Source organism: Hypanus sabinus, chromosome 1 (assembly GCF_030144855.1).
Source record: "Hypanus sabinus isolate sHypSab1 chromosome 1, sHypSab1.hap1, whole genome shotgun sequence".
NCBI classification, from domain to species: domain Eukaryota; kingdom Metazoa; phylum Chordata; class Chondrichthyes; order Myliobatiformes; family Dasyatidae; genus Hypanus; species Hypanus sabinus.
Genome location: NC_082706.1, coordinates 146824546 through 146844170, shown reverse-complemented (window position 1 = coordinate 146844170; position 19625 = coordinate 146824546). Strand labels below are relative to the sequence as shown.

At 39.7% G+C, this 19625-nt stretch overlaps 2 protein-coding genes across 10 annotated transcripts in view; one reads left to right on the top strand and one right to left on the bottom strand.

Moving 5' to 3' along the window:
* Window positions 1-8287, top strand: part of cibar1 (CBY1 interacting BAR domain containing 1) — a 55355-nt gene extending 47068 nt beyond the window's left edge. The window contains exon 8 of the mRNA XM_059978693.1: window positions 6504-8287. Coding sequence (XP_059834676.1) covers window positions 6504-6623 — 120 coding nt within the window. The 3' untranslated portion in view covers window positions 6624-8287. The remainder of the gene's footprint in view (window positions 1-6503) is intronic.
* LOC132398780 (RNA-binding protein 12B-like) overlaps window positions 1-19625 on the bottom strand; it is a 225819-nt gene that overhangs the window by 188747 nt on the left and 17447 nt on the right. The window lies entirely within an intron of this gene.

Here is a 19625-nt window from a genome sequence, read left to right as displayed (position 1 = left end):
TATTTTCTCTGCATATAGATAAGACATCACATACTTTATTAGTTCAAATATTGGATGTACAAGAGTATTAACAATTTCTATTGTTATAATTACTTATTGTCAATTAGAGAGTGAACTAACTGTGTAGGAGTTTCCTGGATAGGAATTTAAGTGAGATGTTGGAGATGCAATTGTAGATGCACTATTTTATTAACTATGGTATATATGGAAAAAGGAATATACAATGAAAAAAAATGAAGAGGATTGTAGGTATTTTGGTATCTAATAAAGATCTTATTTCTTCTTGAGTGTAAAAGTTGGGAAGTTTTGTAAACAGAGACACTGAGGAGTTGCAGGTACATAGTTCCTTGAAATTAGTGACACAGGTAAACAAGGTAGTTAAGGTGCTTGCCTTCATCTGTCAGTATATCAAGTATAGAATGTTATATTACAGCTGTACAAGATGTTGGTAAGGCTACATTTGGAGTACTGTTTACATTTCAGACCCTTCAGTCCTGATGAAGGGCCTCGGCACAAAATGTCGACTGCTTATTCTTTTCTACAGATGATGCCTGGCCTTCTATGTTCCTCCAGCATTTTGTTTGTGTTGCTTAGATTTACAGTATCTGCAGATTTTCTCTTGTTACTGCTTACATTACTGGTTGCTATAGGGGGCAGTATGGCCCATGGCAACTCCCAGCTGAGTGATCTCATCAGCCTTGTTCCCCACCTCTTTATATCCCAGTCCTCTGTAACTTATTTTATTTTATATGCCTATCACCCACCCCTTTTAAGTTCTTTTGGCATTTATCTTTGTTAAGAATAATTTACAGCATACTAATATTCATAGTGTGCATATTACAAAAACAAAGGAGCCACGCAGTTTTCACATCATGTAAAAATTTCCTCTTCAGTCTGTGCAGCGGTTAAAAAAAAATGAGAAGGAACGCTATGTAACTGAAGGATCTTGTAATTCATTCTAGACCTGGTATTAGAGTGTCTTATTCTCTCTCCAAAAAGAAATAATTCTTCTAATGGTGATCAGTTTATGACATTAAACTCAAATGAAAGTTGCTAGTTCTGCAGGATCGAGTATCTGTGGTTTCTCGTGCCTCTTTAATGCCAGAAATGTCACTGACAAGTAATTTAAAAAGATTAAACTAAATTAAAATAATTAAAATAATCTGCAAGCTATCAGCCCCCATTGCAATCAATGTGGTCTTTGATTCTAAGGGATACCTGACCTAAGTGCATGTATATCCAGCAATGGAATCTTAAGTTTGTCTGAGAATCAGACCAATAAAATATACCTCTCAGCATAAAAGATGAATAATACTTCAATAAACCAGTAAGTAGTAATAAGTAGGTGAAAGTAGAGATAAAAACAATGGTAGCATTAGACAAAGAATAAACCATTAAAAGGAAGTTTGTGAAAATGAAGATAGAAAACACAGGTAGAGTAAAGGTTAAGAAAATAAAGGTAACGTAAATAATTCTAGAAAGGGGACATTTGTATGAAGCAATAAAGCTTCAGCAGCCAAACAATTAAAACAAGTTTTAGCCAAACACAGACAAGATGGGAACAATTAGCAAATGAATTATAATATTTTCTTCAGGGGAAAGCAATCATCATTACAGAAACCTGACTCTAATCTGACCAGGATTTGGAACAAAATATTCCTGGCAATAGTCTACTAAAACATAAGGGAAACGGAACAGTTAACAAAGATACTATTATTTTTGCACCAATTAACACAGAAGGCCTGAATGAGTGGTGGATATTTATCCAAGAGATTTGTGGGATTTTTTTTTTAAAACAGATTTCCTAGCTGCTATAATACAGTGTATATAGACAACCAGAAATGATGAATTAATAATAAACCTGAAGACACCACATAGCTCCTGCTTAAAGCCAGTTGATCCACTTAACAGTGTCAGGAAGTATATGGTCATGCACTTTGTTAGAAGGAATAAAAGGGTTGGCTATTCTCTATATGGAGAGAAAATACAAAAAACTGAGGTGCAAAGGGACTTAGCGACCTTGTGCAGGATTCCCTAAAGGTTAATTTGGAGGTTGAGTCTGTGGGAAGGAAAGCAAATGGATGTTAACATTCATTTTGGGAGTACAAAAGCAAGGATGTAATGTTCAGTCTTTATAAAGCACTGGTGAGGCATCACATGTTGTATCATGAGCAGTTTTGAACCCCTTATCTTAGAACACAAGAACATAAGAAATGGGAGTAGGCGTAGGCCATCTGGCCATGGACTCATCTCCACCTCCCTGCCTTCTCCCCATAACCCTTAATTCCCCTACTATGCAAAACTATACCCAACCTTGTCTTAAATATATTTACTAAGGTAGCCACCACTGCTTCGCTGGGCAGAGAATTCCACAGATTCACCACTCTTTGAGAAAAGTAGTTCCTCATCTCCGTCCTAAAGCTACTCCCCGAATCTTGAGGTCTGTCCCCTAGTTCTAGTTTAAGCTACCAGTGGAAACAACTTCCTTGCCTCTATCTTATCTATCCCTTCCATAACTTTATATGTTTCTATGAAGATCTCCTCTCATTCTTCTGAATTCCAGCAAGTGCAGTCCCAGGCAACTCAATCTCTCCTCATAGTCGAACCCCTTCATATCTGGAATCAACTTGGTGAACCTCTTCTGCACCACCTCCAAAGCAAGTATATCCTTCCTCAAGTAATGAGACCAGAACTGCATGCTGTACTCCAGGTGCGGTCTCACCAGTACCCTATACAGTTGCAGCATAGTCTCCCTGCTGCATCTACAAACCAACCTTTTGTGATTCATGTACATTTAAATGATTCATGATTCATTTACTCCTAAGTCCCCCTGTACAGCAGCATGCTGCAATTTTTTACCATTTAAATAATAATCTGCTCTTTCATTTTTCCTTCCAAAGTGGATGACCTCGCATTTACCAACATTGTACTCCATCTGCCATATCTTTGCCCACTCATTTAACCTATCTATTCTCTCTGCAGACTCAACATATCCTCTGCAAAATTTGCTTTTCCACTCAATTTGGTGTCATCAACAAACTTAGATAGACTACACTTGGTCCCCCCTTCCAGATCATTAATGTATGTTGTGAACATTTGTGAGCCCAGCACCAAACCCTGGGGCAGACCACTCATCAATGATAGAAAGGATATGCTGAAACTGCAGAGAATTCAAAGGAGGTTCATGAAAATGTTTCCAAGATTGAAATGGCTTGTCATATGAAGAGTGATGGCTGGTCCTGTACTCACAGGAATTTGGAAGAATGAGGGATGACCTCATTGGAACGTATCGAATGCTGAAAAGCCTTGATAGAGTGGATGTGGAAAGAATGTTTCCTATGATGGGAGAGTCTTAGACCAGAGGACACAGCCTCAAAATAGAGGAACATCCTTTTAAAATTGAGATAAGGAGGAATTTCTTTAGCCAGAGAATGGTGAATCTGTGAATTCTTTGCCACGGGCAGCTGTGGAGGCCAAGTCTTTATGTACCTGTATATTTAAGAAAGTTGATAGATTCTTGATGGTCAGGGCATGAAGGGATATGAAGAAAAGGCAGAAGATTGGGGCTGGGAGGAAAATTGGATTAGCCATGATGAGGTGGTGGAGCAGACTCAATGGCCCAAATGGCCTAATTCTGCTCCTATATCATATAGAACATAGAAAACCTACAGTACAATACAAGCCCTTCAGCCCACAAAGTTGTGCCAAACATGTCCCTACCTTAGAAATTACTTGGAAGTTACCCATATCCCTCTATTTTCTAAGCATGTACCTATCCAAAAGTCTCTTAAAAGACCCTATCATATCCGTCTCCACCACTGTTGCCGGCAGCCCATTCCACGCACTTACCACTCTATGCATTTTAAAAAACAAATAATTTACTCTGACATCTCCTCTGTACCTACTCCCAAGGACCTTAAACTTGTGCCCTCTTGTGGCAGCCATTTCAGCCCTGGGAAAAAGCCTCTGACTATCCACATGATCAATGCCTCTCATCATTTTATACACCCCTATCAGGTCACCTCTCATCTTCCGTCGTTCCAAGGAGAAAAGTCCGAGTTCACTCAACCTGTTTTCATCAGGCATGCTCCCCAATCCAGGCAACATCCTTGTAAACATCCTCTGCACCATTTCTATGGTTTCCACATCCTTCCTGTAGTGAGGCAACCAGAACTGAGCACAGAACTCCAAGTGAGGTTTGACCAGGGTCCTATATAGCTATAACATTACCTCTTGGCTCCTAAATTCAATTCCACAATTGATGCAGGCCAATACCCACCACTCTCTGTGTGAAAAAGCCCCCTGCCCCCAATGTTCCCTTTAAACTTTTCCCTCTTCACCATTAACCCATGTCCTCTGGTTTTTTTTCTCCCCTAACCTCAGTGGAAAAAGCCTGCTTGCATTCAATCTATCTATACGCATCATAATTTTATATACCTCTATCAAATCCCCCCTCATTCTTTTATGCTTCAGGGAATAAAGTCCTAACCTATTCAACTTTTCTCTGCAACTCAGTTTCTCAAGTCCCGACAACATCCTTGTAAACTTTCTGTGCACTCTTCAAAACTTATTAATATCCTTCCTGTAATTTGGTGACCAAAACTACACACAATATTTGAAATTCGGCCTCACCAATGCCCTATACAACCACACCATAACATCCTCTTTCTTTATATCTACATGCTCAAGCTTTTCAGTCCGCTGCAAGTCATCCCTACAATCACCAAGATCCTTTTCCATAGTGGATACTAAAGTATTCATTTAGTACCTCTGCTGTTTTCTCCAGTTCCATACACACTTTCCCACTGTCACACTTGATAGGTCCTATTCTTTCACGTCTTATCCTCTTGCTCTTCACATACTTGTAGAATGCCTTGGGGTTTTCTTTAATCCTGCCCGCCAGGCCTTCTCATGGCCCCTTCTGTCTCTCCTAATTTCCTTCTTAAGCTCTTTCTTGTTAGCCTTATAATCTTCTAGATCTCTAATGTTACCTAGCTCTCTGAACCTTCTGTATGCTTTTCTTCTTGACTAGATTTACTACAGCCTTTGTACACTGTGGTTCCTGTACCATACCATAACTTCCCTGGCTCATTGGAACGTACCTATGCAGAACTCCACACGAATATCCCCTGAACATTTGCAACATTTCTTCCGTACCTTTCCCTGAAAACATCTGTTCCCAATTTAAGCTTCCAAGTTCCTGCCTGATAGCCTTATAATTCCCCTTACTCCAATTAAACATTTTTCCAACTTGTCTGTTCCAATCTCTCTCCAGTGCTATTGTAAAGGAGATAGAATTATGATCACTATCTCCAAAACGCTCTCCCACTGAGAGTTCTGACACCTGACCAGGTTCATTTCCAATACCAAATCAAGTACAGTCTCTCCTCTTGTAGGTTTATCTACATACTGTGTCAAGAAACCATCCTGAATACACCAAACAAACGCCACCTCATCTAAACCCCTTGCTCCAGGGAGATGCCAATCGATATTTGGGAAATTAAAACCTCTCATCGTGAAAACTTTGTTATTATTACACCTTTCCAGGATCTGTTTCCCTATCTGCTCCTTGATATCCCTGTTACTATTTGGCAGTCTATTAAAAAAAACACCCAGTAAAGTTATTGACCCCTTCCTGTTCCTAACCTCCACCCACAGAGACACCGTAAATAATCCCTCCATGGCGTCCAGCTTTTCTGCAGCCGTGACACTATCTCTGATCAACAGTGCCACGCCCCCATTTGCCTCCCTCCCTGTCCTTTCTGAAACATCTAAAACCCGGCTCTTGAAGTAACCATTTCTGTCTCTGAGCCATCCAACTCTCTGTAATGGCCACCACATCATATTTCCAAGTACTGTTCCACATCTAAGCTCATCCGCATTGTTCACAGTACTCCTTGCGTTAAAATCAACACAGCGCAAACTCTCAGTCTAAGCATGCCCCTTCTCTATCACCTGCCTATCCTCCCTCTTGCACTGTCTCCAAGCTTTCTCTATTTGTGAACCAACCACCTCTTCCCCAGTCTCTTCAGTTTGGTTCGCAGCCCCCAACATTTCTAGTTTAAACTCTCCCCAGTAGCCTTAGCAAACCTCCCCACCAGGATATTGGTCCCCCTGGGATTCAAGTGCAACCTGTCCTTTTTGTACAGGTCACACCTGCCGCAAGAGGTGCCAATGATCCAGAAATCTGAATCCCTGCCCCCTGCTCCAATCCCTCAGCCACTTATTTATCCTCCACCTCATTCTATTCCTAGACTCACTGTCATGTGACACAGGCAGTAATCCCGAGATGAACAAAAATGGAAAATGTGGGAATTTAATATTCTAATGTTTTAAGAAGTGATATTTTTGGAATTCAATTTGTTTGATTACCTTTGATGGTACAATGGGAATGTTTTGGAGGAGGATTGCTAAACATTTAATACTGTGCTGCTGTATTATTGAATATTGACATGTCAGTAAATGTTTGCTTTGATCTTAAATCTGTTTTGTTTTGGATATAGCAACAAGTATGTAGGATTAAAAAGGCTGAAGATGATGATGACAGTGATGATGAGGAAGAGGATGATGATGATGAAGACGAAGAGGATGAGGAAGATGAAGAAAATTACAGAAGAAGCTAATTCTGATTTATTTGATTTATACATATAGTATATTTGGTGTATTTCATTGATTGAAAATTGTCCAGCCTTAAAAATTTAAGAACTCATTTACAAAATAACACTGCCAAACATGTCTTTCATTTTACTATGCCAAAAACATTACATGTAAACAACTTAATTAAAACTCATTAAATAGTCATTTTATATACAACAGGTGTGTTAAAGTTAATCCTAAAATGCAACAATATATTGCACAAACTTGTACATTCTGAAGTTTGTATTTTTCTTATACAGCAAACATACTGCTGATTTTCTTCGCATCAAAACATAATTTGATTATACATGCAGTTAACAAACTTGTTGCTCCCACCCCCTCCATATCAAGAGATCTATATCGATGATGCAAGTACAATATTTGAGTTAATTTTGGTATGCATTAATGGAGGCAAGATGATCACTAACCTGAACATAAGCAACATGGAAAGAGCCCAGTATTTATTAGACATCTATGATTCACTAATGATGGGGATTCTTAGGGGTAGCTGCACTCAGCCAATGGATTTACTTCAGAGGCAATTAACAACGGCATCAGTGTGATGTATTGTTTGGTGTGTTTACCTGTCTGGGTAAGGACAGCAGATTTCCTTCTAGAAGATAAATAATAATCTATTTGTGTTGTATAACTATCCAGCAGTTTCATAAGATTTTTCCTCACCTACTGATATTTAATGACTTTTATTTTTAAAATAATGCAAAATTCAGATTCTCAGAATGTGAACTGGTATTAAGAAACATAGAAATCCTACAGCACAATACAGGTCCTTCGGCCCATAAAGCTGTGTCAGACATGTCCTTACCTTAGAAATTGCCTGGGGTTGCCCTCTTATTTTTCTGAGCTCCATGTACCTGTCCAGGAGTCTCTTAAAAGACCCTATCGTACCTGCCTCCACCGCCGTCACTGGCAGCACATTCAGCACTCACCACTCTCTGCGTGTTTTTTTTTAAAACTTACTCCTGACATCTCCTCTGTACTTAATTCCACACACCTTAAAACTGTGCACTTTAATGCTAGCTATTTCAGCCCTGGGAAAAAGCCTCTGACTTTCCACACAATCAATGCCTCAGCATTTTAGTGCAGCTTTATTATACCATACATTATTCTTGGAAGTTACTGTGTAAACTTGTGAATTATTTGACAATTAAGTTCAGAATTCTAACATGAAACTTTTGAAACTTGGAAGCTGACAAACGCTTGCACAGTTCTGTATTCAGGATCACCACCTGCTATTTTTCTAACCAAAATTAGTGCATTTTGCTTGTATCACTCGTTCTCATTCCAGTGTAGTCCATTGCAAATGTCGGATTTCTTAATTGCATTATGAAATGTGTGAAAGAAAATAAGCAGTCCATTAAACTCTTTTTTCAATTAAAATCAATGGTTAAAAAAATCAGAGTGCAAACTGCCAACCTGTTGAAATTGTGAATATATTATTTGCTGAACCCATTTATGATACTAGCACTTTTCTGCTACTAAGTGAAGTTTCCAGTACCTACACCAGTTATACTTATTTTGTGAATGGTAAAGCAACAAAATTCACAGTTTTGGTTAGATATTTTGTTGTCTTCATACTCTTCAAAATAATAAAATTCACATTCTTCACTTATTTCTTTTGTAATTTTTTTTCTGACAGCATAGAGCTAATCAGAATAACTAAGTTGCAATATTTTTGATGGCACCTTCATTCCATCACCCACACAGCCAGAATCGTCCATGGCTACTCATTTCAATTCCACTTCCCATTTCCACACTGCCATGTGAGTTCTCGGCCACTTCCTCTGCCACACTAAAGTCAGGCACAGGTTGGCGGAGTAACACATCATATTCCATCTTTACCATCAATATAAATTTCTCTAACTTCCACTCCCCTCTATTTTTCTTCACCACCTCTACTTTGTTCATTCCTTTGGCCCCTCAGACAATCTGCCTATCCTCTCCCTCTGGTTCGCTACCTGCTTCCCTTTATTTCAGGATCTACAGTCCTCTCCGGGCAGTTTCCTCCACCTTCAACTTTTTGCCTCTTCCACAATCACCTCCTAATGAAGAAAATTCAGATGAACCAGTCCACAGCTGCCTTAAAATGGCTGCATCTGTTGGTATAGAAGGCATATTGCCTTTATTAGTTCAAGAGTCAGGAATTTATATTGAAACTGGATAAAACAATAGTTAGTCCACAGCTGAAACACTACATTCAGTTCTGGTTGCCCCATTTTAGGAAGGATGGCAAGCCTTTGGAGAGGGTGAAGATGAGGTTTACAGGATGTTTTCTTTGGAGCGGTCTAGACTGAGAGGAGACCTGATAGAGGTTTATAAGATTATTAGCATAGAGTAACACAGCACTTAAAAAGGCCCTTTGTCTCAACTGATTCACACTGACAGCAGCATCCTCCCTGTTTGCCCCTACTCTGATTTGAGTGTTCAAAATGCATCACCATGTGCTTATCCAAGTTGAAATCCATTTGCTATTTCTTAGCCTAACTTAACCAACTTCACTATCAACAACACCCAGTAATTTAATATGAACAGCAAACTCACTGATCATGCCATGTGCATTAACATCCAAATCATTTACATAAATAATGAATAACAGAGATTCCAACACTGACCCCTGGAACACTCCACCAGTCACATGCCTCCATTCTGAATTCACCTCACCAGCTCCCCCGAATTCCATGCAACCTAATCTTACAAATCATCCTGCCATGTGGGATCCTGTCAAAGACCGAACTAAAGTACATATAGACAACATACACTGCCATACCTTCATCTATCCCCTTCAGTACCTCTTCCAAAAACTCAAAAAGGAATCACCAGCCAAGGCTTCCCACACACAAAGTCATACAAACTATTACTGATCAGGCTTTGACTATTTAAGTGATGATAGATCTTGTCCCTCAGAAATCCCCCCAGTAACTTTCCTACAAGTCAAGTTCCCTGGCTTGTACTGCAAGGCTTGTAGTTCCCTGGGTTGTCCTCGCTACCCTTCTTGAAATAATGGAACAGCATTTCCCACCTTCAGCCTTCTGGACTTTCACCAGTGGCTAACGTCTACCAGGACCTCCACAATTTTCTCTAGCCTCCTGCAAGTTCCAGGGTGCACTTGGTCAGACCCTGGGGATTTGCCCATCTTGGATGACATGGCAGCATAGGGGTTAGGATAATATTACAGCTCAAGGTGTTCTGGAGTTCAATTCCAGCACAGTCTGTAAGGATTGATATGCCTTAATACTAGTAGGCATGCATTTAACAGGAACGGTGGTATGTTCAAAGGGATATGCAGGGTTATCTTTTTAAAAACAGAAAAGTGGTGAATGCCTGGTATGATGGTACAAATACAACTGAAGTGTTCAAGAGGCTCTTAGATAGGCACATGGATAGGCAAGTAATGGAAGGATATGAACATCGTTTAGGCAGAAGGTATTAGTTTGGTTGAGCATTTGATTAGTAATTTAATTAGATGGGGCTCAACATTATCTGTTTGTCATTGCTGATTGATCAGCAAGAGTTTCAAAGGATGAAGAATGAGAACAGAGAATGTTCAGGGTTATTTCCTCTGTCAATGCCAACTATGAAATCATTAAATTGTCAGACCCAGATAAAATTTAGTCAAGGTGCTGTTAATGGAGGACCTGGAGTGTATGGAATGCAGATTTTAAAAGAGATCATTCAAAAATAATGTGGGGTGGTAGTCAACTTAAAAGGCATAAATTAATCAGGATAGATTTGTTAATGTGACTAAGTAAAGTGACTGCATGTTTTGGGAAGTTCATGAGCTGAAACAAAACTTACAGTGGATTGATAGATGGAAATAACAAAGAAATGCCTATGACAGGGTGGGATCAAGAATACATAGGCAGTGTTGAAGGTAGCTGAACGTAAGTGAAGGCCAGCAACTCACGGCTGATCTGAAGCAAATGAAGACAGAGGAAAGATTAAAACAATCTGGAAATATGTGACTGCCACTACCAATAGTGTAGTGGTTAGCACATTTTACATAATCAGTTACCTGTGTTCAATTCCCTCCTCTGTCTGTAAGGAGTTTGTACATTCTCTGTGTAACTGCAAAAAAAGAGTGAAAAACACCAGTCATCAAAAAAAAAGTCCAGATCAGTTCAATTCTTTGGATTGGATTGGATTGAACTGTGTACACAGGACTGTACAGCACTGTGTTGTACAGTATCCTCAGGTCGCAGAGCCAGTGAGTTCAATACCGAGTCCTAACAGCTATAACATGCCTAGATAGAATCTGAGACATTTTTCCTTCTGATCTCAAAGAATCCTACAGCCAGAGGCTTTGGCTTCATTTCCCTACTTCCCCATCTTAATGAATTCCAAACCCAACATAGCATTGAGCTCTTCCTTTGCTACTTGTGTGCCCCTTTTGTTTATAAATCATAGCCAAAACTTAATCCTAGATTTCTTCCTGTCTTCAGGAGTTTTGTTTCCACCTGGAAGCCTCGGTCTGATATCTTCCTCTCTCTAAATCTTACTAACTACCGACAATGACAGTAATCATTTCAATTTTTCTATTGCCTGTATTCTCATGTCCAATCACAATGCTATCAAACATACTGTCAAAAGAGGTGCTGCTGTTATTTGGTTTAAAAAAAAGGCAACCTCTCTTGACAGCTGGTGAAGGCCAACTAATGTTTTCTGAACTTTTAACACTGACACTGATTATCTGTACATCTATACATCTCTACTAGAGTTCTTTTACTCAACTGCCTCCAACTTCAAAGTCCACTAACCATTTTTATCTTCTGCTCAAGATTATCAAGCAGAGGTAAAAATCCATTGTTTTAACCTGTTCTTCTCCCACAGAATTGACTTCTTTCCACCTTCACTCTTTCAAATTTCAAAGTTCAAAGTAAATTTATTAACAAGGTACATAGATGACACCCTTTTCGAGCAATCGCAGCACATACAAGACACACAACAGGATCAATGAAAGACCACACCCAATAGGATGGACAACAAACAACAAATGTGCAAAAAAAAAACTGCGAATATAAAGAGAGGAAAAGATAAATAACCATAAATAAATAACAGTAAATATCAAGAACATGAGATGAAGAGTCCTTAAAAGTGAGTCCACTTTAGTGGGAATATTTCAGTGTTGGGTGAGTGACATTGACTGAAGTTATCCCGTCTGCTTCAAAAGTCTGAATGGTTCAGGGTTAATATGCATCCTGAGGCTCCCATACCTTCTTCCTGAAGGCAGCAGCAAGAAGAGAAAATGACCTGAACAATGAGGGTCCTTGATACTGGATGCTACTTTCCTGCAACAGCACTCCATACTCCATACAGGGTACTTAAAAAGGTGGCTCTAGAAATCATGGACGCATTGGTAATCATTTTACAATGTTCTATAGATTCAGGAACAGTTCCTGCTAATTGGAGGGTGGCTAATGTCCCACTTTTCAAGAAAGGAGGGAAAGAGAAAACAGGGAATTATAGACCGGTTAGCCTGACATCAGTGGTGGGAAAGATGCTGGAGTCAATTATAAAAGAGGAAATTACAACACATTTGGATAGCAGTAGAAGGATCAGTCTGAGTCAGCATGGATTTATGAAGGGGAAATCATGCTTGACTAATCTGGAGTCTTTTGAGGATGTAACTATGAAAATGGACAAGGGAGAGCTAGTGGATGTAGTGTACCTGGACTTCCAGAAAGCTTTTGATGAAGCCCCACATAGGAAATAGTAGGCAAAATTAGGGTACATGGTATTGGGGGCAAAGTACTGACATGGATTGAAAATTGGCTGGCTGACAGGAAACGAAGAGTAGTGATTAACAGGTCCCTTTCGGAATGGCAGGCTGTGACCAGTGGGGTACCGCAAGGTTCGGTGCTGGGACCGCAGCTGTTTACAATATACATTAATGATTTAGATGAAGGGATTAAAAGTAACATTAGCTAATTTGCTGATGACACAAAGCTGGGTGGCAGTGTGAAATGTCAAGATGTTATGAGAATGCAGGGTGACTTGGACAGGTTGGGTGAGTGGGCGAATGTATGGCAGATGCAGTTTAATGTGGATAAATGTGAGGTTATCCTCTTTGGTAGCAAGAACAGGAAGGCAGATTACTATCTAAATGGAGTCAAGTTAGGAAAAGGGGAAGTACAACGAGATCTAGGTGTTCTTGTACATCAGTCAATGAAAGCAAGCATGCAGGTACAGCAGGCAGTGAAGAAAGCTAAGGGCATGCTGGCTTTTATAACAAGAGGAATTGAGTATAGGAGTAAAGAGGTCCTTCTGCAGCTGTACAGGGCCCTGGTGAGACCCCAACTGGATTATTGTGTGCAGTTTTGGTCTCCAAATTTGAGGAAGGACATTCTTGCTATTGAGGGAGTGCAGCGTAGGTTCACAAGGTTAATTCCCGGAATGGCGGGACTGTCATATGTTGAAAGATTGGAGTGACAGGGCTTGTATACACTGGAATTTAGAAGGATTGAAGGGGATCTGATTGAAACATATAAGATTATTAAGGGATTGGACACACTGGAGGAAGGAAGCATGTTCCTGCTGATGGGTGAGTCCAGAACTAGAGGCCACAGTTTAAGAATAAGGGGTAGGGTAGGCCATTTAGAACAGAGATGCGGAAAAACTTTTTCACCCAGAGAGTGGTGGATATGTGGAATGCTCTGCCCCAGAAGGCAGTGGAGGCCAAGTCTCTGGATGCATTCAAGAGAGAGTTAGATAGAGCTCTTATAGATAGCGGGGTCAAGGGATATGGGGAGAGGGCAGGAACAGGGTACTGATTGTGTATGATCAGCCGTGATCGCAGTGAATGGCGGTGCTGGCTAGAAGGGCCGAATGGCCTACTCCTGCACCTACTGTCTATTGTCTATTGTCCATGCATATATGCATAATGGTTGGGAGAGCTTTACCTGTGATGGACTGCATCTTATCCACTACTTTATGTAGTCTTTTCCATACAGGACATTGGTGTTTCCATACCAGGCTACAATACAACCAGACAATATTCTCTGCACCACTCATCAATAGAATTTTGTCAAAAGTTTTAGATGACATTCTGAATCTATGCAAACTTTTAAGAAACTGGAAATGCTGCCGTGTTGTCTTCATAATGGCAGATAATGGTTATTTACCTTTTCGTCTCTTCTTATATTTGCAGTTTTTTTCCACATTTGATGTTGTCCATCCTATTGGGTATGGTCTTTTATTGATTCTGTTGTGTGTCTTGTTTGTGCTGCGATTGCTTGAAAATAAAGGATGTCATCTATGTACCTTGTTAATAAATTTACTTTGAACTTTGAAATTTGAAAGGGTGAAGGTGGAAAGAAGTCAATTCCGTGGGAGAACAGGTTAAAACAATGGATTTTTATCTTCTGCTGGACCCAGGACAGATCTGCTGAAAAGCTAACACTGAGGAATTTAAACCTGATGACCCTCTCCACCTCTGGTCTCCTTATGAGGACTGCTTTCTCTGTGTTGTTTTTTTTTTACGTAGTTCAGTCTAGTTTTTGTACTGTGTCATGTAACACCATGATCCTGAAAAACGTTATCTCATTTTTACTATGTACTGTACCAACAGTTATGGTCAAAATAACAATAAAAGTGATTGACTTGCCTTGACTCATAGACCTAGAATAGTCATACAGTCATTGAACAGTACAGGACTGAAACAGGCCCTTTGGCTCATCTAGTCTGTACTAAACCATTTAAACTGCCCCCTCCCATCGACCTTTGGCTGTTTGTGTATAGGACGCATCAACAAGGATTTCAGGAAGCCTCTTTCATGCAAGGTATGCAGTGGCAAACATCCCAGCATTCAGGCTAACGAACCAGGTGCAGAATCAAAACAAGGCATAAAAGAATCAATGAGTGTGCCCTGGAATCTAATGACCTTACAGAGGCCGGTGATCATTATTATAAATTTCCCATAATTCCAGTACAAGTGAAGTCTAAAAAGGGCAATGAGACAGGGGTGACATGCTTTCCTAGATCAAGGAAGTACAGCAGTGTTCTGCACAGTGGACCTCATGAACATGATTAACACCACAGGAAAAAGGACACACATTCTCTTATGTACCATTGGTCAAGAGAAGATCACAAGTAGCTACATTGTTTCAAGATTTGAAGTGATTGGCTTACATGGTGAAAACTACTGTGAACTACTTAACATCCATATGCAGGAAAGTATGCCTGTCCACAAAGGGATGGTCTCACCTGAAACATGGCCATTTACCAGATATTGATTCAGAAATTGAGCTGCTGATAGGTACGAATGTGCCTAAACTATTGGGGGCTGCTGCAAGTGATTCACAGTGTCAATAATGGACCTTATGCAATCAGAACAATGGTGAGTTGGACTGTAAGTGGACCACTGAAGGGAAGCAATGGTGATGGGAGAGACTGCACAGCCTGAGCTGACAGTTAACAGGATCTGTTTTAAACTTGCATGAGCTTTGGCAGTGGCAGTTCAAAGCAGGTTTCCCTGAATACAATCAGGATGAACAACCTAGTTTGTCAAGAGAAGATAGCAAGTTAATGGACAACACACACAAAAAGCTGGAGGAACTCAGCAGTCCAGGTAGCATCAATGGAAAAGAGTAAACAGTCAACATTTCAGGCCGAGACCAGAATGACTTCGGCTCAAAACATTGACTGTTCACTCTTTTCCACAGATGCTGCCTAGCCCGCTGAGTTCCTCCAGTATTTTGTGTACGTTGCTTTGAACTTCCAGCATCTGCAGACTTTGTGTTTACAAGTTCATGGAGCTGGTTATGAATTCTGGAAAACGATGGCCATTAGATAGCCATTACCAGATTAGTTGGGAAAGAAGGTTAACATGCCAAATAACTGGAAGACTGCTGAACAGCATGTTCCAAATCTAAGGAAGAGTTTAAGAAGGATTTGTCATTTCACATTGCCTAGACAGGTGTCATGAAAGATATCATCTCCAAAGGATATGCCAAAAGAGTGCCAGCAGAGGATCTGGAATGCAGTGATGGGAGTGTCTGGTATATTTCATTTCTCAGTGTTTATCACCCCAGAAAAGGGAAACTTTGGGTTGTGTTTAACTTCTCAGGGCATATCACTTAATTTACTAGCTCACTGATTGGAGTCATAAGCAGATTCAGAAAAGAACCAGTGATGGTCATGACAGATACTGAATCAATGTTTCATCAGGTTAAAGTGCCAGCGGAAGATGCAGATCTGCCGAGGTTTCGCAAGTGGACTGATGATAACCTCAGCCAAGATATGGGGACTTTAGAATGGTGATACATCTCTTTGGAGCAACTCCATCACCAAGCTGGACCAATTTCATTTGAGGAAATGTGCAAAAGACAATGAAGAATAGTTCAGCTGCAAGATGCAGCATGAGGTTTTTGCATTACTTTTATGCTGATGACTGCCTTGTGCCAATGTCCTCTGAGGAAGAAGCTGTGCTAAGAGGGGCTTCTGCCTCACAAAGTAGATAAGTAACAGATATACTTTACCAGCTGTGATACCAGAAGCTGAGATACCATCTCCACTCTAAAAGGATACTGTTCTATTCTGACCCTGTGTCCTCTGGTCCTAGACTCTCCCACCATAAGAAACATCCTCTCCACATCCACTCTATCAAGACCTTTCAACATTTGATTGGTTTCAATGGAGTCACGCCTCATTCCTCTGAATTTCAGCAAGTAAAGGCTCAGAAACATCAAATGCTCTTCATATGACAATCCTTTCAATCTTGGAATCATTTTTGTGAACTTGCAAATTATCAATTAGGGAATCCTGCACAAGGACTCCCAAGACCCTTTGCACCTCAGATTTTTGAAATTTGTCTCCATTTAGAAAATAGTCTACCTTTTTCTTTTACCAAGATGCATGAACATGCTCTTTCAGACACTGTATTCCATCTGCTTCTTCTTTGCTCATCCTCAAAATCTATAAGTCATTCTGTAGTCTCTCTACATCCTCAAAACTGCCTGCTACTCTACCGTTCTTTGCATCATCCACAAATTTTGCCACTAAGTTATCAATTTCATCATCCAAGTCATTGACATACAACATAAAAAGAAGTGATCCCAACACAGACTCCCATGGAACACCACGAGTCTTTGGCAGCCAACCAGAAAAGCTTTATTTCTATATTTTGCCTCCTGCCAATCAGCCACTGCTTTATCCATGCTAGTATCTTTCCTGTAATAGCATGAGTTCTTAACTTGTTAAGCAACCTGCATGGCACCTTATCAAAATCTTAAATTTCTGAAAATCCTAGAATACAACATCCACCAATTCTCTTTTGTCTATCTTGCTTGTTATTCCTTCAAAGTATATTCCAACAAATTTGTCAGGTAAGATTTTCCCTTGAGGAAATCATGCCAACTATGGCTTATCTTATCACGTGCCTCCAAGTACCTCAAAACCACATCCTTAACAATTGAAACAATCTCACCTCTCATTGACACTTTTATGTATCCGAAGAAACTTTTGGTATCTTCTTTAATATTATTAGATAGCTTACTTTTGTATTTCATCTTTCCCTTAATGACTTTTTAGTTGCCTTTTGCTGGTTTTTAAAAAGCTTTCCAAACCTCTAATATCCCATTATTTTTTGTTAATAAGTTACTAAGAGGCTACAATAAGTCCCTGTAGCCTCTGGCCCGGGTGACTATTACATGACTTGACTGGAAGAGAGAAAGGACTTTGCATAAATGTTAAGATGTTTATCCTTAAAAATTCCACGTCTCCTGTTTTTAGTAGTATGTAGTTGCAATTATTATAGTGTTGTAATTAAGGGCTGAGATCCAGAAGCCATGTATTTCTTTTCTGCCAATATTGTATTTTGTGTTGCTGGTTTCATGATATGGGATCAAAAATACCTTCTTTCATTTGGTAATTCGTTATTAACGTGTCATACAATGTCAATCCCCATTTTGTTGTCAAGTAACCGCTACAATAGTATTAAATGGAGAGCTGTATTCTCTGAAGAGCAAATATATGTATCTTTGTTGTCCAGATTTTCCAGGTTTGAGTGAAGAGCCAAATACATAGCATCTGCTGTTGACCTGTTGTGACTTCACAAGCAGGAGTTAATATGCGTAATCACCAATTCCCAAAGCACTTCATCACAATGGTTGTACTTTAAGTGCTACTGGACGATAGTTAAGGCAGGTTACAACATACTTCTCAGGCATTTGTATAATTGAAGCCTACTTGAAGCAGGTGTTGCTCACTATTGCCAAAGCATGAGGTTAAAGGCATCGGTGAACACTCCAGCCAGTTAATCAGCATAGGTCTTTACTTCTCATCTCATTTGGATGCTTCCTGTGGGTTCATCCCCTTGAAGGATGTTATCATGTTGGCCTCAGAGACTGAAATCACAGGATCATTAAGGGATATGAGAGTTCATGAAGATGCCTCCAAATTTTGATTTATGCTCCAAAGCGAGCATAAAAGGCAGTGAGCTCACCTGGGAGTGAAGCCTTGTTGTCACGTACTTTCTCTTTGTAGGAACTGATAGCATTCAAGCCCTGCTGCAGCTGCCGAGCATCCCTTCAGTGATTCAAGTTTGCTCCAAAATTGCCAATTTGCATGTGTGCTGGCTTTCCAGAGATAGTACCTGGACCTTTTGTACTTAATTGGATAGCCAGACCTGAATGCCATTGAACTGGCCCTCAGCAGATTGCAAATTTCATGGTTCATCCAGGGCTTCCAGTTAGGGAAAATTACAGCCTACCAACCAAACACTACAGTCCCTTTGTAGTAAAGACCATGATCCTCTATTCATCTAACAGTTTGTAATACCCCACTTGCAACAGGTTCACTTTCACCATTAATGTCCAAAATCTCTACATCTCCATCCTGCACCATAATGGCCTGAGGGCCCTTTGCTTCTTCCTTGAACATAGGCTCAACCAGCCTGTTCTCCACCTGTTAGAATTCACCTGCACATTAAACAACTTTTCTCTTAACTCCACTCACATTCCCACAAAGGTTGAAGCTATGCACCCTTGAGGGTTACATGGAACAATCCTTATTTGAAACTATACTCTATGTCATACTTCATCTTTTTCCAAATGTTTCTTTTGCTTTCTACTCTTGTATGGGACTCCTTTATACTACTAGAACTTCCAATTTCCACCTTAATTTCAGTTCCATATTGTCTAACCAATTCCATCTCTTTCCTATCTTATCCATTGCATATCAGGTCATGTTATGAACCAGTATCAACTACAAACCCTATATACTCCTATTGCTATCTTGTTTACTATGTATCCAACTCCCTTTACAGTAAAAACTCCATTCCTCTAGTTGCTCCAACTCAATTACACTCCACCAGATATTCCCTTGTTCTCTTCACCATCCTCATTTTCTAAAGCTTAGCTTCTCACTTCTAGTTCTCAAAACGGCAATCAACTTGAATTCAAAACTATGATTCTTTTTACAAATATTTGCTGATGCAAAGTACAAGAACTGTTACTTACATTTTATTTTAATTTCAGATTGCTCATAGAGTTACAATTATGAAATAACAGTTCAAATTTTCCAAGAATCAGTGTATAAAAACTTGTTCAATTCTTCTTTGATACAATCCTTGGACAATGCTATTGACAACTGAAAAGTATTTGTGATAAAAGTAGCAATAGTATGTTTTTAAATGAAGGGGAAAATATAAAATTACTGACTTCATTTATGAATTGTAGTCAATTTATATACTGTACTTAATGCCCTTGCACTTTAAAAAATTTAAGAGTAATTCCTATCTCTTAAGTATTCTTTCCAATGGTTTCTCCAGCACTGATGTACGACTCATTGGTATATAATTCCAAGAAATATTCCTACTAGCTTCCTTGAACAGATGAGTAACATGCTGGTCTAATGGTTAGGATACTGCGCACTCACCACTGTGACTCAGGTTCAACTCCTGGTTCACAGAACATGAATTTTAGCAGATAAAGGAAGCAAGGAACAAATAAGGTACAGTACTTGAGGACTATAAGTAA